Source organism: Macadamia integrifolia, chromosome 5, assembly GCF_013358625.1.
Source record: "Macadamia integrifolia cultivar HAES 741 chromosome 5, SCU_Mint_v3, whole genome shotgun sequence".
Classification (NCBI taxonomy): Eukaryota; Viridiplantae; Streptophyta; class Magnoliopsida; order Proteales; family Proteaceae; genus Macadamia; species Macadamia integrifolia.
The window spans coordinates 10668525-10696166 of record NC_056561.1 but is presented as its reverse complement, the minus strand read 5'-3'; the positions used below and the strand labels follow the sequence as shown (position 1 = coordinate 10696166).

The 27642-nt window shown below is 37.7% G+C and overlaps 1 protein-coding gene, 2 long non-coding RNA genes and 3 other non-coding genes across 6 annotated transcripts; 3 read left to right on the top strand and 3 right to left on the bottom strand.

The window, feature by feature from the left end:
- The first annotated feature begins 452 nt into the window (after positions 1-452).
- Positions 453-3800, top strand: LOC122079242. The gene is made up of 3 exons (XR_006140373.1): positions 453-706; positions 2030-2365; positions 3286-3800. It is a non-coding gene; the product is annotated as an uncharacterized LOC122079242 (long non-coding RNA).
- A 4805-nt stretch (positions 3801-8605) lies between these two features.
- Positions 8606-9851, top strand: LOC122079445. Its single transcript, XR_006140447.1, has 3 exons — positions 8606-8643; positions 8817-8870; positions 9764-9851. It is a non-coding gene; the product is annotated as an uncharacterized LOC122079445 (long non-coding RNA).
- Positions 9852-10116: 265 nt separating this feature from the next.
- Positions 10117-11736, top strand: LOC122077863. The gene is made up of 2 exons (XM_042643764.1): positions 10117-11395; positions 11483-11736. The coding sequence occupies exons 1-2, from the start codon at positions 10117-10119 to the stop codon at positions 11734-11736; spliced, it is 1533 nt and encodes a 510-aa protein (XP_042499698.1).
- Positions 11737-23866: 12130 nt separating this feature from the next.
- On the bottom strand, positions 23867-23970 carry LOC122080482. The gene has a single exon (XR_006140775.1). It is a non-coding gene; the product is annotated as a small nucleolar RNA snoR31/Z110/Z27 (small nucleolar RNA).
- A 193-nt stretch (positions 23971-24163) lies between these two features.
- LOC122080564 lies at positions 24164-24263 on the bottom strand. Its single transcript, XR_006140834.1, has one exon. It is a non-coding gene; the product is annotated as a small nucleolar RNA R30/Z108 (small nucleolar RNA).
- A 160-nt stretch (positions 24264-24423) lies between these two features.
- Positions 24424-24536, bottom strand: LOC122080484. Its single transcript, XR_006140777.1, has one exon. It is a non-coding gene; the product is annotated as a small nucleolar RNA Z107/R87 (small nucleolar RNA).
- Between the last annotated feature and the right edge of the window lie 3106 nt (positions 24537-27642).

Here is a 27642-nt window from a genome sequence, read left to right as displayed (position 1 = left end):
CTCTCTCCCTAATGTACAATCTCCTCCCATACAAACCCTACTACTCTAATTTTTAATGGAGGGGGAGGGGGAGGGGGAGGGGGAGGGGAGGGGGAGGGGGGGGAAGGGAGGTCTTCTTGAAGGGTGGACCATATAATTAAGTCACAGTGGAATTTTTACACTGAAATTTCGTGAAAAAAGTAGGGATAAAAATCCTCTGTTTTTCTTGATCGGTGTTTTGCTGTGTTTTGTTACCTGCAGAAGAGGACATGTGTCCTCTTTTAAACCAACGGCTGAGATTACTTTGTTTGAAAGGGTAACTAAATCTGGTTTAAAAGAATGGATGACTCAAACCAACCATTTGAACCGATTCTGACCAAAAAATTCAGTTAGTTTTTGAATTTCAAATCCCTAAAAGGAGATTTGAATTTCGAAATCCCTGTTTTCAAAATTTTCCATTTTCCCTCGCACGATTCTCTCTCTCTCACCCCTCTCACTGCATCTCTCTTGCAGGAAGCGGTCTCTGCTCACGATTCTCTCTCACCCCTCCCACTGCATCTCTCTCACGGCACTCTCTCTGCAAACGAGTCTCTCTCTCACCCATCTCACTGTAGCTCTCTCACAACCCTCTCTCTGCTGACGAAGGAGCGGGTTTCTCTACTCTGTTGCGGTCTCCTCCGCTAGCGAAGGTTTCTCTCTGCTCACGAAGGTCTCTCTTCCTCCCAAGGTATGTTTCCAGATCTGAACAAGTAATGTAGTTCTTGAGTTATATTTCTGTAACTTCAGTTATATATTGGACGGAATGAAATGCAATAGCAAATTCCTTAGCATGGAAGGTTTTGTCTATGTTGTGTACAACCATTCAACAAACTCCACTCCGTGGTTGATGGAGGGTTGTACTCCAACTTCTACATAATGAATAGATCTCTATTACCCAAAAAATAAGAAAATTGCCCCCCCCCTATCTCTCAGTTTAAATGATCAAATCCCCTTTGTGGAGAAGTTCCAAGAAAATCAAAGTTGGATTATAATATTGAGACAAAGATGGGAAATTTCAGGTTCCAGATGACCAGATTCTTGGATCCTAGCTTGAAGGATGGGAATTAATTAACTAACACCTGTGCCCTATTCCACATATTATTGTTTTATATATATGGTCCTAATACTTCTAGATATTGTTCCAATTTGTTCAGAACAGCCTAGTACCACTTTTGTTATGTGGGTTAACAAAAGGCAGATCAATAAAAGCCCACTTCAATTTTCTACATACGCTTCAGAACATATGCTGTAAGAGAACAAACAACTGCAACCTATAATCATGCTGGATTGAATTTAATGAAAAACTTGTCTTCGATCAGAAATATGGATTTGCAGATAGGTCTACAATTTCCTACATAACATGTTAATCATGAAAATCAAAATTTACATGCTTCAATTACAGGCTGGATCAAGAACATATATATATATATATATATATATAAATGACCCCGGAAATTGGGGGAAAAAAAATGCCAAAAAGAGCTACAAGAATTATAAGACATTAGGGCAAATGGCAGTTCTCCATACTGAGCAAAAGTTGTATCCTCAAGCAATCTGCCACACTAGGAAAATGTGATAAAAGACTTCATGCAACAAACAACAAACAACAAACAAATGAATTAACAGAGAACCACAAACACTGGCACAATAGAGAAGAAGGAATATCAAGTACATTCAGTTAATGAGGATCCTTATGTTTGTGCTATTAAGTACAATTCAGTTCCATTGGATCTTTTTTTTTTTCTTTTCTTTGTTATTGCCAATACATCTAGGATTCTAAGCATTTTTATTGATGGATTAGCCTCTGTACTAACAATTTTTTTTTTGTAAGTAAGGAGTCTTTAGCTCAAAATGGTAGAGCATCTGGGTTAATGCCCAGGTTATGGTGGTTCGAATCCACCAAGACTTTGAACAAAACACTTTTGAAGCACTGTTAATGTTTTTTTGAGTTTTTGATGGATGTAGGTCTAGTGTTATTTTTTTTGGGTTGTAATTGTATGCTTTCTGGCAGAGTTCAAGTTTATATGTGTAATGTAGCAGCAGAGATGAGGCAAAACCAACCCTTCTGAGTTTTACATATTCTTCCTCATCTGGGTTCACAACCTATTAGCCAACAACATTTACTTTCCTATTATATACTTGGGTGTCTTGTCCATTGGTGCCATTGCCACTGCCATTAATCGTCTCAATAGTCTCCCTGAGATACAGAAGCAATTGAACCATTGCTTAAGAAGAAATGATAAGCAGCAAAAATGGGAGATGTAACTACAGTAACTCTTTTGATGGGTGTGGGGATCTCAAGGAAATGAAGAAAGGGTTGGAAACCCTGTTTTGTCTACTGCTCAGGGTAAGTAAGAACCTGTTGATTGGGTATTTATTCTCTGTTTTGAGTTTTATGGGTTTGTTTATTATATTTGTTCATAAGTTCTAACCCTTGAACACAGGTAACAAAACTTGAAGATAATCAAGTATGGATCTCATAGATTTTTAAGTTCTTGGTTTCAATGAAGTGGGTTTCTGTGATAATCTTGTTATTTTGGAGCTTGGACTGATAATTGAGTGGAAAATGTGGTGATAAGGAACAGGTGAATAGAAGAGGAGTTGCAAGAATGGATGGATAGGGCTTGCAGATAATGCAATATCATTGATCCATATTGTTGTTAACTTGTTATGTATGAATCAATATTGCTACTTTTCTATGAAATGCCGATTTGCTGCTTTGATCTTTAGATGGTCCTATATTAACCCATTTTGAGTGTAAATAAGTGAATCTATATGATCTTCAGCTTTTGCCTGTTTGTTCTGATCACATCATTGAACCGAGAAAGAGAGCATTTCCTAACCATTGAGAAGTAGCAGATGTTGTCACAGGGGAATGAATATATAGGGAAATGAGTGATAGATTGGTTGATGTAGGTAACAAGCAAAGGATGGCCATTATTTTCATCAATTAAATCTTTGTAGAATTCTCAGATCTGAGAGCCTATTGTAATGTTTTTATATTAATGCATATTACAATCCAGGTAGAAATAACATACAGTTTAAAATGAAGTTCTGAAATGTGGGGTCTTATATGAAGGAAAGTATGAACAGAGGCCATTTTAATGTCAACATCTCTCAAATTTTAATGCTCTTTACTCATAAATGCTTCACTCTGTGTCTGGCATTTCAGCATTCTACACTGATACATATCTAAAAGAGTATTCATGCCTACTTTCAGCATTCTTTTATAAAACCCAACTGCGCTTCATTCTGCCCATTTTGCAGGAAGCCAATTAGCATGGAGGTCCAAGAGATAATGTTGGGTGCAAGAGCTGTCCCAAAAATCTGGGTGGTAGACACCATTCGTTGTTCACAGTTAGAGTACACAGTTATTAGAGCATTGATCACTGGTGTTTCAGAAACAAACCCTGTGTCCATCATGCAACCATGAAGCTGCAAGCCCAGATACAAGTCTCTTGGTTCTGAACAGGCCTTTGTGACGCTTGTCAAGGTGTAGCCATCAAATCCTACACCCTCCTTTAAGAAGAGACATAAATGCCACTATTGAGAGGGCTGTTTGGGATGTTAGTCCAGAGATAAAGATTGCTGTAGAAAACATAATAGAAGTGATAAAGTACATTAATAAGTTAAGTGTCTATTATCTCTGGCCCATTCATATAATCTATCTCAAGTACATTATTACTGGGAAAAGAATTACAAAAACAAAGATTTCTTCAATCCATTATTACATTATTCTGTTTTGTGAATCTTTAACACTTACTCAGTCGAGCATTGCATTCCATTAATTTTTTTGTTCCTTTCTACTTTGTAATTCTCACTGAATTGTGTAAAAGATTTATTCTCTCTTTTAAGGTTTATTTGCCGCAATACATCTTGCTGAAAGGATAATTGATCAAAACTGTCACAATATGTGAATATGTGATGCTTCTTGAACAGATACTAATTAAATACATCCCTCAGAATTCCTGCAATATCATTTTGTTTATATTTCAGGCAAGCTATGGCATTAACTTACCGGGTCTGTGTTCTAAATGAGAGTTACATAAAACACATGTGTACCACTTCTCCTTTGACAACTGTGAGGACCATTTATTCTCAACTTTTCTTGCATGAAACCATTAATTTGAACAACCCACCCCCCCCCCCCCCCAAAAAAAACTCCCCACACAACACATACGCCTTTAAATCTTTTCATTTCAGCAGTTAAGATTAATCTAGGACTCACTAGGTCTACAGTTTTCAGCTCTAGAAGGTATTCTAAATTTGAGACACATCTCATTGATATTGTCCTGTTGGAGATTCATAGTTGCTTCAAAGCAGAAGGATAACAAGGAGACTGGGAGGTTCAAGGAAGATGTCAAGTTCAAAAGTCGACAAAAACAAACACTTGCCTTAGCGTTGCTGTTTGACAAAGTTAGGGAGAAATCTGATAGCTAAGAAGAGAGAGTTGAGATCAGCCTAACACCTAAAATTACAAGTACAGTAACAAAAAACAATCCAAAATACAATTTTTCATAGTCTTGGTGGATTCGAACCACTCTAACCTGGGCATTACCCCAGGTGCTACCATTTTGAGCTAAAGACTCCTTATGTACAAAAAGATTGTTAGTATATTATAGTAACGAGAACAAACCAGAATCACCAATATAATCACCCAATATACCAAAAAAATTATAGAGAAAAACCCTAAACCTAACAAGGCATAATCGTTTAGGGTTTACCTGCCAACGATCTGAATCAAACCCTAACAGAGAATGGCTTCGATTCAAAGCCTAACCAGGTGACAACGCTATCTCAGAGCTTCGGTGTGAGAATGGGTAATACAGATAAAATCGAGAATATCAGCGATGGCTTCGTGAATAGAGAGAGAGAGAGACTCGCTTCTCCTTCGCGAGAAAGAGAGAGAGATCGACTTAGGGTAAAAGGTAAACCCCTTCGTGGGAGCGACCGAGAGCGAGTTAGGGTAGGAGCTTCTACTTCGTTAGAGAAACCTTCGCCAAGCTTTGATGAAGCACCTAGCAGAGCTTCTCCTTCATCTAGTAAAGAGAGGTGAGAGAGTGTCATGCTAGAGAGGGAGAGAGGGCTGTTTCTGAAAGTTTTAATTCAAATTTGAACCACCCTGGTTTGATTCTTCACACAGATCGGTTCACTTACCTCAACCCGGTTTTGGTAGAGCTTCAACCAAGCAAGCATTTGGACGGTTCACTTAAAGCTGTCCACGTGTCCTCTTCTTCAAGTAGCAAAATACAGCAAAACAACGAGTAAGAAAAATGAAGGATTTTTATCCAAAAAGTAGACCCTGATGTTCTACTGAAATGTCAAGCCCAAACCTAGTTCACCGCGTGGTAAAATAAGGTAGTAAAAATTTAAAAATAATTCGATGATGATCCGAGTTCTAGTAGATATATATAAAAGAATGCAAGACCCACACTGGGCAGGCATGACCGGATGAGACCCATGAAATAATATTAGTAAATAAGAAAGTGATTTCTCAAAAAAAAAAATAAAAAATAAAAAAAGGGAGAGGGATAGATATGCCAGCGTAGTACCTAGGAATTAGGAATGCTAGCATTTGTTGACCCTTAGATGAAACATAATCGATCTCATTCGTTCATATTTGTTGTCCTACCTAAGTTGCCCACCACTGGCGCTCTACAGGTTCCTCTTCTTCTCCCTCTCCTTCTTCAACTCCAACTCCGACTCCAACTCCGACTCCCACTCTCACTCCCACTCCGGTTGCTCTTCTCCCTATCCCACCAAACTCCCACTCCGGTTCTTCTTCTCCTTCTCCCTCCAAACTCCCACTCTGATTCTTCTTCTTCTCCCTCTCCTTCGCCGTCTCCGACTCCAATTCAACAAGGTAGTAGTTTTTCATCCGAGGTCAAATAATCATCACCGCTGAAACGGGATTATAAAAGAACCCACAATCCAAACAAGCAAATCAAAAAAAATATAAAATGAATGAGAAGATTCGTTACCTCGATATGTAGAGAGAGGGAGATCGACGTAGGACACTGATATTGAAGATTCCTGAGGAAAATATGAGATTCAGGATGACAGACCAGCGACGATGAGGCAAACCGAAGCAAAGAAAAGGCAGAAATACAGAGAAAGATAATAGAAACCTTAGAAACAACCCTGAAAAATTAGGCTTTAAATTTGAAACAGTGATTGCAAGTCTGCTACAGAATACTCCGATAAGATCACAATGAATTCGGCCAAATTCCGATGAAAAATCCTTATTTTTGATGATCGAAGAGATCAGAGAGTGAGATTTAATCTCACTAAAGTACAGAGAAGCAGGTCAAAAAGCTCTAATAGAGATAACCTTGGGAAGCTCTCTGAAAATCTCTCTTTTCCATAGTGGAATTTCTCCCTCTGCGCCAATTTCTCCTTGAATGCTTTCTAAATCATTATTTATTTATCTAATCGATCTTTGTATACTCTTCTATTCCGCAGAAACCTAAGCATCTCTAGTCGATCACCATAGATTCCGTTATTAAACAAGAAATCTTCTAAACTGGTGAACTTCCAGCGGAGGGATGCTTGGGAAACTTATCTAAACCTTTCTCCGTTATTACATCGATTCCCTCTGATGAATGTTCGCGGGAAATAGTGAGGGAGAAGAAGAGTGACGGTAGAGCATCAAAGCTGAGTAGGTTATGTAAGATAACAAGTACCCAATGGTATTGATATAATCTATCTAATCCAACGGTCTACATTCGCTTGCATACCTGATACCTGGGCATCTCGCTAGCATTCCTATCCTTTTCCCTAAAAATAAATAAAAATAAAAATCTATGAGAGGCTAAATAGGACCCACGAGGGACCAACAAGGGAATTTATTGGGCTACACTTATTGTTAACTATTAAACTACTACTAAGTTGAGGTAGGGGGAGGGAGAAGGGTCGAACCGTCAATTTTCCTGGATTTAAGCTAGATTCAATGCATTGAACTAAAAGCTCATCCCATGAATAGATGATAATACATGAAAAGATAAATGATCGAATTAAGTATAAAATTCGGATTGTGATATATCATGACCATGTCATAGGTATCCAATGATCGAATTTGGCATTTGATTCTTTCATGTGACATAATTAAGTATAAGATGTCTAACAAGAGACATTCTTACTTGAACACTCATGTGTTGATATGTTATAAACGTGGATTTGTGAGTGACATGGCATGGGTGTTGTTGTTTTTATAATTTAATGTTTATGTTGTTAATAGTTATTGGGTAGTTTTATATGAGTTATAATTAATGGGGAAGTGATGTATGTGGATGAGAGCAGTTGTAACTACTTTGAATTCTTTTGTAAGTGGGGATTACTTTGAATGAAAGATAAACTTAAATGATTATTAGTTCCTATGTTTTCTCTATTTTGAGGAGTTCATGGCTTACTTGATAAGGCCAAGAGGTTAGTTACCTAGCTTGGTCAGTAAAACGACTTATCTATCTATTTCCTATTTTATTTCTTAATTCCTATTTTATCTCTTTCTATTTTTCTATTTTATCTATTATCCCTGATGTGCACTTATCAAGTGGTATCAAAGCAAGACAAATGATGGAGAAGGAGTTTTATTGATCAAGTTGGGAGTTCCTTCATCAACGTGGGTTTCACCTTTCCATTCAACAGCAACAAGTGACCAACAAATTCAAAAGAGGAAAAGACCATGAAAGTTTAAATTCGCATAAGTGGTCTTGTCCAGACCCTTGTTAGTTAAAACGCGTTTTAAACGCGTTTGTGTTTTTTTGTTGTTTAAAACGCGTTTTGCCATATGCTTCTATACAATGCGGAAAAAAATGGGAACGGCAGTATAAAACGTTTTAAACACTTTTTAAACGCACGTTTAAAACGAGTATACGTTTTGTAAGGGAAAAATAGGAATTTTGTCATACTATTTAAAAAAAAAAAAAACCCAAAACTAAAGAAAACGTCAAAACCCTTCCATTCGTTTTCTTCCCCAAATCCCTAATTCTGAAATCACATCCCGTAGCCGTAGTCCCGTGAGTCTGTGACTCCCGTCATCTCTCCCTTCTTCTCCGTTGGTCAAAACTAAAGAAAACTGGGTTTGTTTTCCTCTGAACTCTGAACCCTTCTTCTCCGTTGGTCAATCGAAGAAAACTTACAGAAAAGAAGAAGAGCAGGTCGTCGGAAGTCGTCGGAAGTCGGGCTCGGGCATCGACAGTAGCAATAGCAGGTATATTAGCATCTCTTTTATATATTTTGTTGTTCTTTGACAAAAAACTGTAATTATAAGGAGGAAAAATATATTTCTCAGAAAATCGCTCTGACATATTATGGTGGAATCGGGCTTGATGTTGAGGAGATCTCAGAATGTTGGAGGAACTTGTTCGTCGAGCAACATTTGCAGCAGTGAGTCTTCATTGAGTAGCTGCTGAGGTTCAAAGAGATCGATCAAGTACTCTCTCTCTCTCTCTACTCTTCTTCTTCCTCTCGTTCTCTGAATCAGCATCTTTTAGATGTGATTTTGGGTAAAAAACAAAAGTAAATCGAAAACCCTTAACCATGGCTTGACTCTCTTCTTCGTTACATCAGAACATTGGTGGAACTTGTTCGTCGAGTAGCTGTTGCAGAGGTTCAAAGAGATCGAAGGTACTCTCTCTCTCTCTCTCTCTCTCTCTCTCTCTCTCTCTCTCTCTCTCTCTCTCTCTCTACTCTTCTTCTTCCTCTTGTTCTCTAATATAGCATCTGCTAGATGCAATTTTGGGTAAAAAAAAAAAATCGAAAAACCTAAACCACGGCCTTACTGATTAATTTGTTTTTAGGTTTTGCAATTAAATTGAAGATCAAACTTTTGACTACACAAATTATATCCAAAGGTTAATCCCTGCACTCTCTCTCAATCAGTTTCAAGCATGGCTCTGCTTATCTATTTTTTTATTAATCCCGATTGCCTGACTCTTTAGTCAATGGAGTTAACCAAACCCAGCTGAGTTAAAGGCCAAGTCTGGCAGAGTCCAAGACAATTTCTTCTTATTCCTACCCTACTACCCAAGGCCAATAAAGTATGACAAGTTACAAGCAATATGTAAACCAATTAAGAGACTCCTGATGCTAGTGGAATGTTATAGTTTTTTTGCTCACTGTATGGGAATGTGATAGGCTCTAAGTTTAAGGATTAGAACCCCATAAATAGGTTCTCCTTGTGATACTAGGCTAGAAACTTTTATGTGAAACCCATGGTTTATTGAACTGTGTTTTAGAAGTCAAAAGTAGTTTCCTTTAATTATGTTTTTTCTTCAGGCTCAATCAGTTGTAATTGTTTTGGATATGTTTGTTCCAAACTACTTAATACCTTGACTGTTGGAGACATAGAGATAGCCTAGCCTTTCAAGGTGTGAGGATCCATGGATTCTCAATGGTCTGGGTTTGTGCCTTCTCCTTTATGCATCAACATAATTTGAAAGTGAAAGACTTGCTTTTGACCCCACACTAAGGAGAAATTTGAAGCCATCATCAGTAGAAAAACATTTTTTTTTAATTTTTATTTGGTAGAATAACACCAAAATCTACTCACCATTTTTTTTTAGAAGGTATTGATGACCTAATGAGAATACTTTTATTGAAATGTTGGCATTTTCCATCCCTTTTTCTTTTAATTTACTAATCTATGATTTAATTTTTTTGAAAGGAATTTACTCATCGTTCATTCGTAATACATTAATTATTCTATTTGTTGAGATTGGAAAGGATGTTTTATTATATTATGTAGGTATTTCAAAGTTGAGCTACCTGAGCTTAAGCAAAATGGTGAGACCTAGGGATAAATTTTGGGAACATGTAGAGCAACGTGGTTTGGGCCGTGTCACATATAACTATTGTGGACTTAATTATCCCGGGAGTGTTTCATGAGTGAAGGCTCATTTAGCTTGTCAACCTGGACATGATGTTCAAATTTGCACCCAAGTTCCTGAGCACATTCAAGCTGATGCCTTGGCAGAATTTAATTTGAGTAGATCTGCTAAGAAAAGAATGAGTGATTCTCTTGAAAGTGGAATGGGTTCCACAAGTAGCACACCTTCTATGCCTCATGTTAGGGTTGCACATCAACCCACAATGTTAGAGATGGCTACTAAGCAAGACAACAAATCATTGGACATGTTGGTAACTGATTTTTTTGTCAATAATAACATTTTCTTCAATGTTATTCAAACAAAATCTTTTATTGAGATGCTAAGGGGTGCATGTGCTTATGGTACAAGTTATGTTGTACCTAGTTATAGCAATCTTCGGACAAGTTTGATTCCTGGAAAAAAAGCAGAAATCATGCAATATGTTAGCAATATAAAGGCGACATGGGGTATCACAAGTTGCACAATTATGTCTGATTCTTGGACTGACATAAAGAAGAGGTCATGGGTTAATGTGATTGCTTACTCTCCTGGGGGTGCTGTGTTTTTGAAATGTATTGAGTGCGGTATAAATAGATTAACTTCAACATTTCTTTTCAATGAAATTTTTGATGTCATTGAAAAAGTTAGACCAAACAATGTTGTGCAATTTATTTCAGATAATGGTTCTAACTTTTGTTCTTGTGGTGATATGTTGTCTGGAAAATGGCGTCATATATATAGAATAAATTGTGCTACTCATGGGATTAATCTGCTTTTGAAAGATATTCACAAAAAAGTTAAATGGGTGAGGGAAGTTATAGAAGATGGAAAACTTGTAGTGGATTATATTCATAGGCACACAGGTATTGTAGCATTGATGAGAAAATTCACCAACAATAGAGATATCAAGCAGCCTTGCAAGACAAGGTTTGGTACTTATTTTTTTATGCTGCAGTCTCTTATTGTTGTTGAGAATGAGTTGAGGCTTTTTGTTGCATCATCTGAGTGGAGAGCCTTTCAATTTAATAAAGTTGAAATGACAGTGAGAACTGTTGGAATAATTCAATCAGAGACATTTTGGGAGGGGGCAAAGGAAGTTGTTGCTTTCATGGAGCCACTTATTTGTATTCTTCGCCTTGTTGATTCAGATGGTTCTACTGCAGGTTACTTATATGAAGCAACAGAAAGGGCAAAAGAAACATTGAGAAAATTTGTGGAGAAGGATGGAGGGAAGTATTTAGCCATAATGGATTTGTTTCAATTTAGGTTAGAGAAGAACATTATTCATCATGTTCATCTCTTTGGTGCACTTTTGAATCCTTCTATTATGTTTGGTGGTCAACTTGATATTGATGGAACTAAATTTATGAATGCACAAGAATTTATTATGGACATCATGGTTCCTTTAGAAGATCGTGAGCAATTCATGCAAGAAGTCATTGATTATCGCATGAAAAGTCCATTGTTGTTCAATATGACAGGGCAGACAATGATGAAAACTAACCATCCAAGTAAGTGACTTAGTTAATTAGTTTATTATTGTATTTTTTTAATTAAATATAGCATTCTTATATTTGTTTACTTATGTTGATTTGTAGGGATTTGGTGGCAATTTGTTGGTAGTGCATTTCCTGTGCTTCAAAATATTGCTTGTAGAATCTTGAGTCAGCCTTGTAGTTCCTCTCCTTGTGAACGTAATTGGAGTGCTTGGGATGCAACACAAACAAAGAAAATAAATAGATTAGCCCCAGAGATGCTAAAGGATTTTGTGTACATCAGGATGAACTCTATGATGAGGGAGAACTATGAAAGCCAACTACATAAAGATTCAAAGCCTATTGATAGACTTTGAGCTTGAAATGGAGAGGCTTGAGCAGACATACGAGGAACCTGAACCATCTGATACTGGAGCTGATGGAGGATCTACTTCATATAGTTTAATGTCTCCTCATTGATCTTTTTTTTTATCATTGATCTTTGGACCTGTTATAATGATACTGAGTTCTTTAGACATCTTGGATGATATGGATGGATGGAATTTTTTTTTTTATATATTTTGGACATGTCTTTTTTAATATGACGTATTAAGTTTTAATTTGGAATTTACATTGGATGCTATATTTTAGATGATATATGCATAAATGTTTGATGTTGATGTAGTTTAGAACATTAGATGCAGGTATACAGGCAATAATCTCTCAAATTACATGAGTATATTGCCCTTTTTTTGGTTACGTTTTTTTGAAAACTACACGTTTAATACTCGCACTGTTCTTTTCCGTCTGTTTGACGTTTCCTATTTTTTTGACCGTACCGTTCATCGTTTTTATCTGTTTAAAACACGTCCCGTACGTATCTGTTTTTTTTTCCATTCCCGTTTTAACTAACAGTGTTCAAGCCGACTACGGCATCTAACCTAGTCATTCAATACATACCTGAGTAATTATCATCATAATCTCACAATCGATAAATCCATGCTCATGATTCAAAGCAAGAAGTAAGTATTTGGAAATGTAACGATTCGACATAACAATTCATAAATGCATCCTGCAGTAGTCAAGCATATGCATGAGAATGGAATTTATGATGTTAGGATAATATATATGAAATGAAGATGATGTCATAAATACTCCCAAAATAAAATCAACCTCTCCCCACTTACTTATCCTTGTATGGGAATATGCACACACGGTATGAGTAAGACCCGACGTGCAACAACGAAAGTCTCAAAACCTAACACAGATAAGAAACTTAAAATATGTCTATTCCGGAATTATAAAACGATGTAAGATATGGTTACGATGTGTTTAATAATGCAAAGAAGGTTGTCGATGAGTTTGAGTTCAAACAGAGCTCATTTCGACCGTAGGTGGGTCATATAAGTGGGTAGGAGGACCCACCTGTGCAAAGTGCCCAGGCAGATAGCACTCAGACACACACCGACAGGTCTGGTACTCATCGGTCCTACCCTCCGGTAGGACCCCAGGGCTATCCCAAACCTGTGGGTGCTATTGACGGGTCTGGTACCCACCGGTCTTACTCGTCGGTAGGACCCCGAAGCCCAGCCAAGACCAGTGGGTTATACCGGTGGGTCTAGGTACCCGTTGGTTTTACCGTTTGTAGACTCCGAAGCCCGGGTAAGACTGAGGGGTCACAGTGTGGGTCTAGTTACCCTCCGGTGCTACCCGCCAGTGTTTAGCGGGTTCTACTGAACTTCTTCTCTTCTTCTCTTCTTCTCTTCTTCTCTTCTTCTCTTCTTCATCCCACCTCTTGGGAATCCAAAGGGGTTGTTCCAACCTCATTTCTCACACATTTTAGGTTTCATCCATCTGATTATACTATGGATCTAAGTTCAATCAAAGTTTTTAGGAACAAAATCATACCATAGCTTAAGAAACCCCAAAAATTGAGGATCTTCTTTCCCAACTCAAATGTCACCAAAAATGCTTTCAAATCTTGGTTTCCTCTCCTTAAACCTTCAAAAAAATCACATAAGGTTTCTATTAACTCTCTTATTTGACCACAGACAAGAGGGTTTCATCATATTCTAAAGATCTCAAGGTGTCAATCACTATTCCGGTGACGAAAAGGTAAGATACGGCCTCGGAAATCAAGGGGGACACTTCTTCCCTGCTTCCTTCCCTTCTCTTCCCTCTTTTCTCCCTCTTCTTTACTCCTCTCCACCAAACTCTTGCTGAAATCATAGATGGGAGAGAGAGGGGGGTAAATGCTATTTATATCTTGGTTATAAATATCTACTAAAGCTTGTTTGGTTTTGTCATTCTATGGTTTGAAATGCATTAAATCGCGATACCAGACGATGTAATCTGCATTATTGGGCACACATGATTTCATTACGACGAAAAACCCGAAACATGCGTGCTCACCCAAGTTGGGCTTGCTGGGGCCAATGCACTGAGGGGTCATACCCACCAGTTGGCCAAAATATGGGCAACCATGCTAGATTTCAGTGGAAAACGGGCTCTTAACACGTATCTCACTCCCACCACATGTCGTGGACCAAGTTCTCATCATCAAACACGATGACATACCTTCCCTACTCGTGCATGGCCTTATGATATGTGTAAGGGCACGGCTTAGGCATGCGAATCACATCGGCTACCGGCTCAATCCTGTCCGACCATCCCACATTTGATGTCACCTATGCTGTCATACATGATAGGGCACCAGCATCAACCCTTATCGGTTCGGATCCTGCACGACCAAACTGAACCAACCGATCAATAAACTGGGTTTGAGGAGCATGGCTCTACAAAACACCCACGTGTGAGTGGCCCAAGGTGTGCCTAGTGGGAGTCGAACTTAGGATATCCAAGTTTATAGCTCATACCAAGTTTGTTGCTTGTTGCTCACCAACTGCGCTACCCCCTTGGGTTATTCTATAGCTGTTTTTAATTACCACTACTAATTGTTAATCATGAAAGCTATATAAATTAACCGTTGTTAAATAATTAATATAATAAAAAAAAATGGTAAAAATATAGTGTCATATTTCACTTCGGTAAAATATCTAAAACATACTAACAGTTACCATAAAAAAAATATCTTAACAAATCAATGATATGCAAAGATGCTTTTTAGGGAAAAGGTTTCACACATAGCTTATGTACATTATGTCTCCTCATATGAATTTAATTTATTATTTCTCTCTTAACCCTTTGGACCTCATATAGGTGATACCATTCCTCATGCAACTCGTGTTAGTTTCAATTTGCCACAGTAGTATATATAGAAAATCCATATCTCCATTTTCAAAATTTCTTTACACTGTTACTTATATGTGAGCTTTGAGGTCATCCTATGTGGAGTTAGGATTGACCTTTTATGGTCATTCCCCTCTTTTTATACCAAATTAGGGGTCGTTGATTAGTTATCTATGATGGGGAAAATGTTACGATCCCATATCAGTCATATAAGGAGCTAATCCCACATTGATTATGAAAAAAGGATTTAGGCTGCATTTGGTAATCATCCAAAAAAACGTTTCTGAAGTTTTTCCATTCTATGGGAACAAAAAAATTGAATAAAGGGTTTGGTGTCAACTTGGTGTTTTCGGTTTTTTTAAACAAAAGTGGGGAAAAAACGTTAAAAACGTAAAATGATGGAACAACAAAACCTTGTTCCATCATTTCGGTTTCGTACCAAGTACAAAAAAAGTGAACAACTAGAATAATCGTTCTTGAAACAGGTTCACCAAACACCAATTTTTTTTTTAAACGGAATTTTGACACAGAAACTGAAAATTCTATTTTTGGTACAAAACGTCGTTTCTGGTAGGGGTGTCAATTCGTGGCCCGACCCGACTAAACCGATCGGGACCGACCGTTTATAGACTGGCCCGGCCCGGACCGTTTATTAAATGTGTCGGGCTTGAGCCCGGCTCGTTTATAAATGGTCGGTCTTAGTTTTGCTACTTGGACCGTCGGGCGCCCGACCGAGACCGACCGAATAACGCCAGACCGAGACCGGCCTATTGTGCACCGACTTGGCCCGACCCTTTAATGATTGTAGAATACCTATTTTACCCCCCAAAATTAAAGAATAAAAACTAAAAAGTAAAGACATGTTCACATTTTAAATAATGGTTATATTTGGTATCATTTATTGATTTATTTTCATTTTTTTGGGCTTGCATGAGTGGGCAGGAATATAAGTGCACATTTTAAAGAGGGCCCGTTTAAAAACTGGTTAAAACCCGTTTAATATTAAACATGTCCGTAGCCCGATTAAGGCCCGACTAAAGCCCGATTAAAGTAGCCCGATTATAGCCCGAGGCCGACCGACCGAATATAAAGTGTACCATGCCCTCAATAACTAAGCCCGATTAGTTAAATGGGCGGACATGGTATAGCCTTTGAAAGTCTTCAAACCCAATTAAGCCCCGACCGAAACCGAACCGGCCCGACCGATTGACACCCCTAGTTTCTGGAACTAAATGACTATCAAACACAGCCTTAATATATGTTAATACAATCTTGGGTTCCTTCATCTTATAAGCCGATTTATGGGATTGAGTTCTTCCACAATCCCAATCATATTTTGAACCCATGAGATTCCCAACCTTGTAGGTCACCAACTTACATTGAAGATACTATTTTGATAGAGAAATTTTTCTATTTTGATTGTAAAAAAACTCCCATCCCAGTGCAAAACAAGCAATCTCAAATTATCACAGACATGCTTTTTTTTTTATTTTTTTGCTATGAATCAGCAAATGAATAAATATATTAAAATAAGGGGACGTACAAAGAAAGCGTCCAAGCATACCCAAACGATCACAACAAATATAAAGAAATAGAAGGGACTTTAAGCTCCACCTCGGCATTGCCATCAACAGATACCTAAAGCCCATCTATCAATGTCTTGAGACCCAACCTACGACATTGCCATCAGCAGAAGACTCAAGAACTGAGAAACTACCATCGCAAAAACATATGCTATAATGTTACATATATGAGAACATGAAGAATAAGGAGTATTATCAAACAGACCAAAGACTTGATAATAAGATGATAACAAAAGTGTGATTTTTTATGATCTCCAAGCAATAGCTGCAACTTAATTCAAATTCTTCAATGCTTTGTGTGCAAGACGGTTTACCGAGCAAGCCGAGAGGACAAGAAGCAAGGCAAGAAGAATGGCATCAAACAAGGAAATTATAATGGAAACCAAACTGTACGAACAGAACTTGCCAAAAACAGTGCATACGACTGTCCTTCCTACTTGAGGATTGCCCTCCAACCCGATATCACCGACACTACCAGCTGCTCCAGTGGCTGCGGCCACCACCCCAACTATCACCTACACCAAGCAATACAAAAAATTATTCCTTCATCCTTTGCTTTCCCAAACAAGCAAAGAGAAAAACAATAAGAACAAAAACATCAACCCAAGGACTATTGGAACGTAAAACCTTACCACGTCAGTAGCAATAAACACCAAATAGAAATTGAGGAGTCTTTTGGAGGAACAACGCTTCACAGGATCCATATGGTACCAAGTATTGTAATGAAGCTATACGCAACGGAAATTGAAAGGGCGACAACAATGTATCTTCACACACAAAAACGAAAATCAATATAAAAAAAAAAATTAAAAAAAAGTTAAAATGGACATGAAAATGAGAAGTTTGAAAGACAGTGTGGCCCTACATCTAGACACAATTGGGCAAAATGACACCTCATCATTCAAAAGGCAAAAACCTCACCTTTATTGATGATTCTATCATTAACCCTGTGCTGGTGCAGGAGCTACAGTCTTTTAAGGAAATTATATGAAGTGTTATGAAACTGACATGAGGGCCGGGGAGTTGGTGAATTGAACTGTTATAGAGAGACGGAAGAGAAGCGTGAAGAAATCTTGGGTTTGACTGCTGTTAACCATGACCACCAGTGCTGATAGTGAAGAAACGAACAATAAGATCCTAAGGCACAAATCCGTGATTATCAGTTTATTGGAATAAGAGCCCATCTTGGCACTATCCACTTCTTTCTTCCCTTACTCGACTGCTTCCTGCTTTCCATCTACCGGTGCCATTGTTACAATTGAGTAAACAATGAGCCCTTCTCACGCTCACATCTCAAGAGTGAAACAAATTTGCAATTTATAGAGATGAGAAGAGGGTTGAGAAGGAAAGATGATTATAGTTATTGATAACACGCAATGTTGATTCATATGTGAAAATTAGTATGTGTGGAAAGTGATGGTAAGAAGTCAGTGTCAACATCTTAAAAGAGAAAAAGAGAAGTTCTGACCTCCCATATATATCTATATATATTTTTTTTTAAATAATGTTGGGCACACTCTAGCGGCTCAACAAATCAAAAGCCTGGCTTGCAAGGGAGGAGCAAAGAGGAGACCATTAATCAAAGGGGGAGGAGAGAGGGGGATGCAGTGTTGGGTACAGCTTGTTAGTGTGTTCAATATTTTTCTGAGTTTGGATCCACTGTATATATGTTCATATAGACACACATGTGAGGATCCAACACTTGTTCCACTTTCTGCTATTACAAGAGCGAATAGCGATATATATGGAAATAAAAGGGATAGTGAAAACATCCTCTGCCGTGGATGCGGCAGTGTAGCGAGCATCTGATGGTTAGAGCGACATCAGGGTGCGTACCGATGTCATCTTGGCCATCCGATGCTTGTCGCACTGCCACACTTACAACAGACAATCATTACTCTAGGTACGAGATTCAAATTCTTTTTTCATACAATAAACTTTTTTTTTTTTTAAATATTGATTTTTCAATTATTTTCTGAAGCTTTGGTCAGCCAAATGTGGAATTTTTTTCAGTTAACATTTTCTAAATGAATAGAGGGTGATTTAAGCTACAGCTACATATCTTCCATTTTCTTTTTTGTGAAGAAACAAAATATTATTAATGCAAGAAGGAGAGAACATCATCATCGTCCGTTTGCGATATATCTTCAAATTTTAAAAGCCTATGACTCGACACATGGCATGAAAACATATCAACCTATCTGGACTCCATGAACCACCCATAACCACAAGACAAGTCGTCACTGCAATTAAATAAACATATCAAAATTTTAAATTATAAATGCACCACTAATCATCTAACATGTGTCTTTATCCAATGTAGATATTTTCTCTGTTGATGGAGAGGCTTTAGCAGCTTCATGGACCTAGGGGAAAGGTAAACCAAGAATAAACCAATGATGATGAATTGCTTCTTCTTTTCCCACCCTTTTTGGTTTGAAGACAATAGTAACGATTATTTTAAAAAAATGAGATATGAATAAAAGGGGTTAAACAGCTGAAAAATAAATACTTCGTTTAATACTAATAATTAATTAGTGAAAGAAGAGACTAAGGGCATGCATAGAACAGGATGGTTGCTCATGAAGTTTTATTTTATTTGGTCATTCCTATAATTGGATAAACATCAATGGCATGTATGGCTTTAGCAATAAGCTAAGAAATTCTTCCTTCCCTAAAGGTAAGAGAACTACCTCCTTCGTAGGTTGTGTTTGGTAGTAATTCAGTTTCAGAAACTATGTTTCATGTCAAAAATAAAAATTTTTGTTTCTGTGTCAAAATGTCATTTTAAAACAAAAAAAATGGTGTTTAGTGAACCTGTTTCAAGAACGACTACCCTAGCTGTGCACTTTTTTTTGTATTTGAAATGAAACTGAATGAACGGAATAAGGCTTTTCTGTTCCATCATTTTGCGTTTCTAGGTTCTTCTTTTCTTTTTTTTTTTTCTTTTTTTTTTTTTTTTTTTTTTCTTTTTTTCTTTTTTTGTTTTTTTTTTTTTCTTTTTTTTTCCAAAAAATCAAAAAATACTAAGTTGACACCAAACGCTTTATTCAGCTTTTTTGTTCCCATAGAACGAAAAAACGTCAAAAACTTTTTCTGGACGACTACCAAACGCAATCTTATTTATTTATCTATTTACTTATGAGCAAGGAAACCTTGTCTATCTAGTGTTCCCACACTCAAACACAGCTACGCGTGAAAATACCTAGTGTGCTGATGCAGTTAGATCTTTTCACGCTCAATTATGTCTAACATGGGAACACTAGGCAGATAAGATTCTTTTTCCCTTTATATATTTTTTTTATATGTGAGTTTCTTTCTTTTTTTTTTTCTTGGGAGGTGCGGAGGATTGGGTTATGTAATACAGCTTAGTGCACTTGGGGTTTTGGAGAAGGGTCTATATTATACGCAAAACCTTTGACCATCGTCAACTTAAATAGAGATATGAGTTGAAAAGCATTTTATAAGGTAGAAATGCAAAACGGCTGGAGGACTCGATATTTTTGTAAAAAAATAGTTTACAATACATGGGACAAAATCATGTCTGACGAAGGCAATATGGCGAAGTAGACCCATTAGTCAAACCTTTATACAAGTATGTAATAAATTTTGCATGAGAGAACTTCTTATCTGGGACTAAGTAGGGGTGTCAATGAGTGATCGGCCCATTTAAATAATCAGTTCTCATATGTTAGGCATGATTCTATTTATAAACGGTTAGTCACGTAACTTTTTTTTTTTGAATAGTAAATGCATTAAAAAAAAGGGGAGGAAAAATATAGCCCCAAGGGAAAGTTACAAACACAATAAGGGATACAAAAAACACATAAAGGGCACCAATCAGGGACCACATGGCCTCAAACAACTTCTACAGTGCAGAATGGATTCCCAACCACAGGAGAAGGGCAAAACAGTCCGAACCGGGAAGAGAACCACAAACCCTAATCTAAACATCTCAACACAATAGTTCCTAGCCGCCAACACAAAAGAGCACTGCCAGAGAAGAGGCAACCATGATAGAGGAGTGCTAACCTTAACAAGGGCCTCGGCCAAGCAAGCAGTTGGCCTAGCGGATGGATCTCCAAGGAGAAAGGGTATCAGCGTTGCTGAAGGCAATGGCAAAGTGGCTGCCGACCGGGAGCGGCCCAGGCTAATGTTGAAGAGGCTACTGCTCTTTGGGACAAAAGTCTAAACAAACAGTTTGAAAGGCAGGGCCGATAGGCCCAGTTAGGCAGGCAAACTGGAGGAGCAGACGAGTCTACGAACAAACCCAATGAGCATGATGGAAACTGGAAGATTGGACAACAATAGGTCAGGAGAGGCATCCAAAAGGGCAACAGGCCTAGCGGGACGACAACTGTGGAAGCAACTAGGCTAGAAGGGGCCAACACCAAGTCTATAAGTAAGGATGTGAATTTGAAACCTAAACCGTTTACTAAATCCGAACCGAGCCGTTTACACCGAAACTGCAAAATCATTTAGTAAATGGTTCAATTCTGGTTTCAAGTTTCGGGCCGATTAGCTAAATAGGTTGAAACCGAACCAAGCCGTTTAACTTGTTGGTTTCAAACCGAATTGAAATCGTGAAAATCGAACAGTTTAAACCATCAAAACCTGATTAACCCGTTAAAAGATTAAATAAGGTGGTTGCAAAATATCATTAGTATCTCATTTGATTCAAAGATTGTGTGCTGCAAGCTTGCAAGTAATTCTAGAGGTAGCTTGCTCATTGTTTGGAATGCAGATTAAATTAATCCAATGCACTAAGTAGAATGTATATTGATAAAATGCAATTTTTTCTTATACCATGGCATATTAAATATACATTTTCTAATATTATAACACATTATTTGGGGGTGGGGGGTGGGGGTGGGGGTGGGGGGGGAGAAGAAGAAAATCTCTGTTGTAAGCATTGCTTACTGACTTTAGATGCGTTAGAGACTATTTTCTATCAAAATATTTTCTTGTGCTTAGTTGTTTGGTTGTTTTAACAAAACATAATGGTTTACATTTCACATTCTCAAGATTGAATTGTTTATCACCAAAAGCAAATTTTAGTGAACATGCGAATAAACTAGCAAATTGATTGCTAACAGTTTATAAACCATATGAAATAAACCAAAACTGAAACCATTTAAAACCGTGAAACCGAAACCTTTTAAAAACCGTGGAAATCGAAACTGCTTACTAAATGGTTGCGGTTTCAAAAAGTGCAATTGTTTAATAAATGGTGCTGTTTTGGTTTCATCCAAAATATAAGTGAATCAAACCGAACCAAACCGAACCAAACCAAACCGTTTAAATCGAAACTAAACCGATTAACACCCTTATCTACAAGCCAAGTAGGGCAAGTGGCTAACGAGAAGACAAGCCGAGCAAATGTAGCAGCCTCAACACCAATTGAGATGACCGATGCTAGCAACCATGGGAGAAGAAGGGAAAGAGAGTGGAGGAGGAAGAAGGGAGGGGAGAGAGAGAAGAAGAAGAGGAAGAAGGGAGAGGTGAAGGGAGATGTAGAGGAAGGGGAAGAAGAGTAGTGGAGGATGGAGGGGAGGAGGGAGTAAAGCAAAGAAGAGAAGAGAGAAGGAGAGAGGAGAGGGGGGAGCAACACAACCTCACGGCCAAGCTGCTTCAAGCGGCAACCTCCTTCGCTTTTTTCTTACATCACTAGGGTTTTCAAGAGCGAGAGGGCGAGAAAAAATATGGTATTCCGCTACCAAGAAGTTTGATATTCCAATCTAAAGTCTACTAAGTTAAATTGAGTTGGGTAACAGTTTTAATCGAACTAGATGGGCCTCAATCAAGTTTTAAATGGGATAATGATACATTTATCTCTAAACAAGCTATAAGCGGGGGGTTAGTAAACGAGCTCTAAACAGATTACAAAATATGCTTTAAACATGTCGAGCTGAGTCAGACTATTAATCGGTCAATCTTAATTGGTCACCCATCAAGAAACACCCTAGCACTAGGAATGACTAATTATAATTGGGTCAGGCTAGGCAAGTTTGTGCTTTAATAGTATAGGCTAAAGGGCCACGCTTGGATTCGACACCCCTAGGACTGCCTTCTTGTTTTAAATAAGAGCTTTGATATATGATGGACTTGTGCATTAAAGAACTAAATCTATCCTACATAGTTGCAACGAACTAGTTACGAACCATAAACTTGGACGACTCCCACTAGGCACACTTTCTGACTCCCACTAGACAAACCTTGAGCCACTCAGTTGCTAACTCTTGATAAACTCCATAGTGTCAACAATTTTGAGAGCTGTATTGTTCATTCTATGATATTCTTCTCATTTTTTTTTCCATAAAAGGCAAGAATTATTATAATATAATCTATAAATTTGAAAATTAAAACTTTATTTACGTGATTGGCGAAACTTATTATGAATTTACCTTGTACGGTTATATTATATAAATCCCTATTTCATTCCGATGGCATTGTTGTTCTAAGTTTCCTTTTTCTTTCTTTTTTTCTCTCAAAAAAATAAAAACACCAAAAGAATCTCTAGAAGATGTATTGCAGATTAAGTCCATTCTTGAACTGTTTTCTTAATTGTCGGGACTGCAAATAATCTATACGTGTGGAATTATTTTAATAATTAAGAATATTCTTGTTGAGGAAAAAAATTAACTTAATTCTTTTTTCTATTTTTTGTGTAAACGTTAAATAACTTATTACTTTACTTTTCTTTTATCTTTTATCTTTTTTTTTAAATATAGTTTTTTTATTATTTTTTCCCTTTTTTTTATAAGTAGAATAAATATGCAGGATGTTCAATGTCATGTTTTAGATTTCCATTGTGTAGCTTTCAGGTTTATTCAAATGCTTGGTGTAGAACACATGGTAGGAGCTAGCTCCTTCAGTCGTCGAATATTGGATTAGTCTTAGGGTTCATTTGATAATATTTCTGTCGTTGCTTAACAAAAACATAAATTTTTGTTTTTAAAAACAGAAACGGAATTGAAGTTGTTTGATAAGTCAAGTTTTTAGAAATCGATGATAAGCAATAAAAGAATTGCCACAAGTCATTTCCAGAAACGACGAAACAAGTTTAACTTGTTTCGCCGTGATTGTTTCTTGATCCATAAATAAGTAAAAATTTCTATTTCTATTTCTAAAAATAAGTGAAATGAAACAATTTTATCAAACGCATTTTGCTCCGCTTCTACTGTTTTTGGAAACAGAAACAACAGAAACGAGTTTCTTGAAACGTTATCAAATGGGCCCTAGTTTTTGTGTTGGATATTCCATCACACGTAAAAGAAAAACCCAACTTATTGGCGAATATATGGAAAAAAATAGTCATCCCAAAAAGCTTGGGGGTAAAGCATAAGTATGAAGGGTAAAACAAGGCTGGGTGACACCCTTAAACCCAATCCGAAATCATGTCAATCCAACTCAACCTGATCGGGCCGAATTGACCTGAATTTTACCAAAAAAAAAAAAAACTACTAAATCAATACAACTTAATGTTTTTTTTTAAACATGATACATGTAAACACAGGGCTTGAACATCGTCAATTGAACACCCAAAAAACATTTGTTACTCTGAATTGGGATACTAACGACAAAGTCTCCCTCGATATCGAATCAGAATTCAGGTTTTACCCAGATCTGTAAGAACAAGTTCCACGGTTAAAAACTCCTAGAATGGAAAGGTGCATTCAACATCAGAATCGAAATATCTTTCTCATCCACAGCTCAAGATTCATGAGCTGTGTAGGAAGGTGTCCTAAGATTAATTTTCAGATTTCATCACATGATGAACACACAATCTTCCCTTTCATTCTCAAAACCAAAAAACCCAAAACATCCAATCATCCCGGAGAAAAAAAATGCTTTACAGAATACAGATTCAGAAGCAAAACGATGGAATCACCTGGAAACAAATCCCTCAGATCAAGTATGTTGGATATAAATTATAACAATTGGATAATCAATTTGAAGGAGACAAAACAGATTACTCAGTAGTGGCGTTTGATTATTAGGTTCGATTCTGCCAGCAATCGTCCTCAGCTTCATTTCAGAAGAGGGAGCTTGTTATCCTCATCGCAACCCTTTAATTCCCCCTCAAAATTGAAACAAAATCCAATAAAAACATATAGAAACACAAAAACGAATTATTTAATAAGAAACCCTAAATCCTAACTATTAAAACTGCTTCAAACGAAAGAGATGAAAATAAGAAAAAAAAATCAAAAATCAAAAATCAAAATAGAAGATTGCTCAGTTCAGCGGGAAATCGACACACGCAGATTCCTACAAACTCCGAAGAGAAAGAAACCTGCATTCCGGTCTGTTGAGCTTGAATTACTGGAGTCGTCACCGCAATCTTCTATATCCTTTCTCTTCCACTCGAAAAAGTTGAAGAGATAAGACGAGGTAAAAACAAGTTACGAAGAAACCCTAGACCTGAGAGAACAGCTACAAAACTAAACCCTAAAACGAATCGTAAAGCTAATGACGCTAACTGGGAACGCAGTGCCTAACTAGCTCATCCAGACCTCGTATGCTCTGACAAGCTTTGGGACGGCTTATTTATAGGGATTGGATTAGGGTTTCAGACTCTTAAGCCCGACTCCAACCTCTACATATGGTTCGAGCTTAACAGTCAATCGGTTTGGTTTCTTTTCGGTTCAAAAAACAGAATGCATAAAACTAATCGAACCCGAAGATCAAGACAGAGAGAATACATTTTCATTTTAATCAAAACCCCAGCGGTTCGGTTTCGGTTTCCATTCTTTTTGGTGTTCGGTTCCTTACACGGTTTTAGTCCAATCACTTAGGCTGTGTTTGGTATGCATTCTTGGAATGTATTCTGGTCTAAGAACGCATTCTGGATTATACAATATACTTTTCATTCTCAAATTTGGGAATGTGCTCAAGAATGCAGTCCATTCTGGAATGAGATTTTTTCCCATTCTGCATTCTCATTCTCTAGCTCAACTTTTGAGTAACCCCTCCCGAACTTGACATCAACACCCATTTTCTATTTCCTACAACTCATAAAAAGGAGAAAACATTGGAGAATCACCATGTGCCCAACTGTCCACGGGTAACCTCTATCTCATAACTCATGTGTGAGATCATTGGAATAATTGGAAAAGAAGCGGCCATGGGCATTGTGAGTGGCGATGACGAGTCAGTTCTTTTTGGAGTCATGATTGATGCTTCTGAGCTGGAAAAAATCGAAGAGGCGGGAGTGGGGAGGATGGAATTTGACGAGGCCTGGGCCAAGAGTGTGCGATCAAGGTCTAGGTTGACCAGTTGTTTTGGAGTATGGATGTGTTTGACGCCGAGACAGTTAACAACGCACTAGTCTTGGATGAAAGGGCGAAGATGTGCTTGGGGATGAGGGTGAAGTTGAAGAGAGGAGCTTGGGTAATGGGGCAAGTGGTGTTACCAAGGAGGAGCTCGGCTATCGGCTTTAACTTGTCCCTTTTGCAAGTAGACATTCACAAGAGAAATCATATTGGCTTTACTTCCAGTCAATTGGCAACCCAATTCTGTCTCAAAATCCATTCGGATTTGAAGCAGAAGATGATCCTAAGCTTATCGGCTCTGTTTCCTGTAGGGAGGAGATTGGTCAATTTTGTTGTACTTGTTAGAGTCAGAGATGGTTCGTTGAGTTGTAATCTAACCTTAAACGGTCTTTAATTATCTTAAAATTAATAAACTTTAATATATTTTATTAATGTATTAAGCTCAAGCTCAACACATTTATTAATCGAGTCGTCCCAAGTCGGGCCATAACGTGTAAAGCTCAATAGAGCTTGAAATTGATACCCCTACTCCAACTACTAATACAGATAGCTTGAATACATTGCATAAAACTACAAAAGAGTTAAAGGTTCTTGGATCTTATTTCGAGAAGAATCAAATAAATTCAACTGGTTATTTCCTTCTAAGAGCATCCCTGTCACCTTGGGATTCCACACCTCGTAGTTCAGCCACCACATGAGCAACCACCTCCGTAGCCCTAAAGTTCCTTAGATTTTCTAGATTATCTTAGATTGTCTTTTTTTGTTGTCTTTTCTTGATAAGAAGACTTCACATGCAAAGACTGTCAAATAAGGAATCCTAAGCCATTATGCACACCAAGAGGAAGCCATAATCGCAACAAGTCGAGCTTCGTCAAGTGTAATCTCAAAATGACAAGCATCACCAACCAAGTCTTAAAAGACCAGATAAGATTGTAGACTCTTCTTAGGATTAGATTAGGATCAATATATGAAATGATAGATTAGGATCAATCATTTCATATATTATACAAAAAATAGTGAAAATGCATTGCATATCATTTCACATGCTCACAAACTTAAATAAACCTTAGGTATGGATAGGGGTGCAAGTTTGGCCCTGACGGTCCGAACCTGCCCTTGGCCCGCCCTAATCCCAAACAAGTATCGATCCAAAAATTTTGGCCTTGAGGGCTGGTCTGACCCTAAAATTTCTAACCCTGAATTAGGGTCAGGGCGGGTAAGGGTTGATATCTTTGGCCCACATAGCTCGCCCTGAACCCGGCCCTGATTTTTTTATCCTGACTTTTAGCCCCAGTTTTGGCCCGGCCCGACCCTGATTTTTGCTCCTAATGTTGACCTTGGTTGTGATCCTGATGTTAACCCTGAATTTAACTTAATTTTATATATTGTTTGACATTGAGTCATTGACACCTCAAAACTCCTAATATATCTTCTCACCTATCTCTCTTGCTTTTTTTACCAAAAAAAAAAAAATTTCTCTTCATTTTTTTACAAATTTGTAACTTTGTATTTTTTATCTCCTCTTTATTATGAATTTTTTTTATTTTTAAGTTATTTCATATATTGCAGAGTCAGGGTCACGGTATACCTAGTCCTTGATGGCAAACCAAGGTCAAGGTCAAGGTCAGGGTCAGGCCATTCCAGCCCAACCTTCGGCCCTGAAAAATCAGGGTCAATCAGGGTGGGTAAGGGTTGGGCTGACCCCTAAAGGGTAGAGCTAGGGTTTTAAGAAACCCAACCCAACCCAACCCAACCCGGCTCTGTTACACCCCTAGGTATGGACACATGTCCTTAAATATGTCCCAAAAATGTTAAAATGAAGTTGGAAAGAATCTCAGATCATTAGAAGTATAAAATCCGATTACTATCCAACCAGTTGGCCGATTTGTGGATCTAGATCTCAATTCAAACCAAATCTAGGTGCTTCGATCTATCCAGATTGGCATCCGGATTGACATTCTCTGTGAACCAGCTGGCCAGATGAGGAACATTGTGAGACCACCTTAACCCCCAACGGCTATATCATAACATTAAAAAACATAGTAGCTATATTCCAATAGTCGTGTCCCTAATCGGCTCACCAGATCATACAACAAATAGATCCATTAAGAGATCACTTTGGCTATTTCTTTTGGACTTCAAGAAGTTTATAAAATGGTACATTACATAAAGCAAA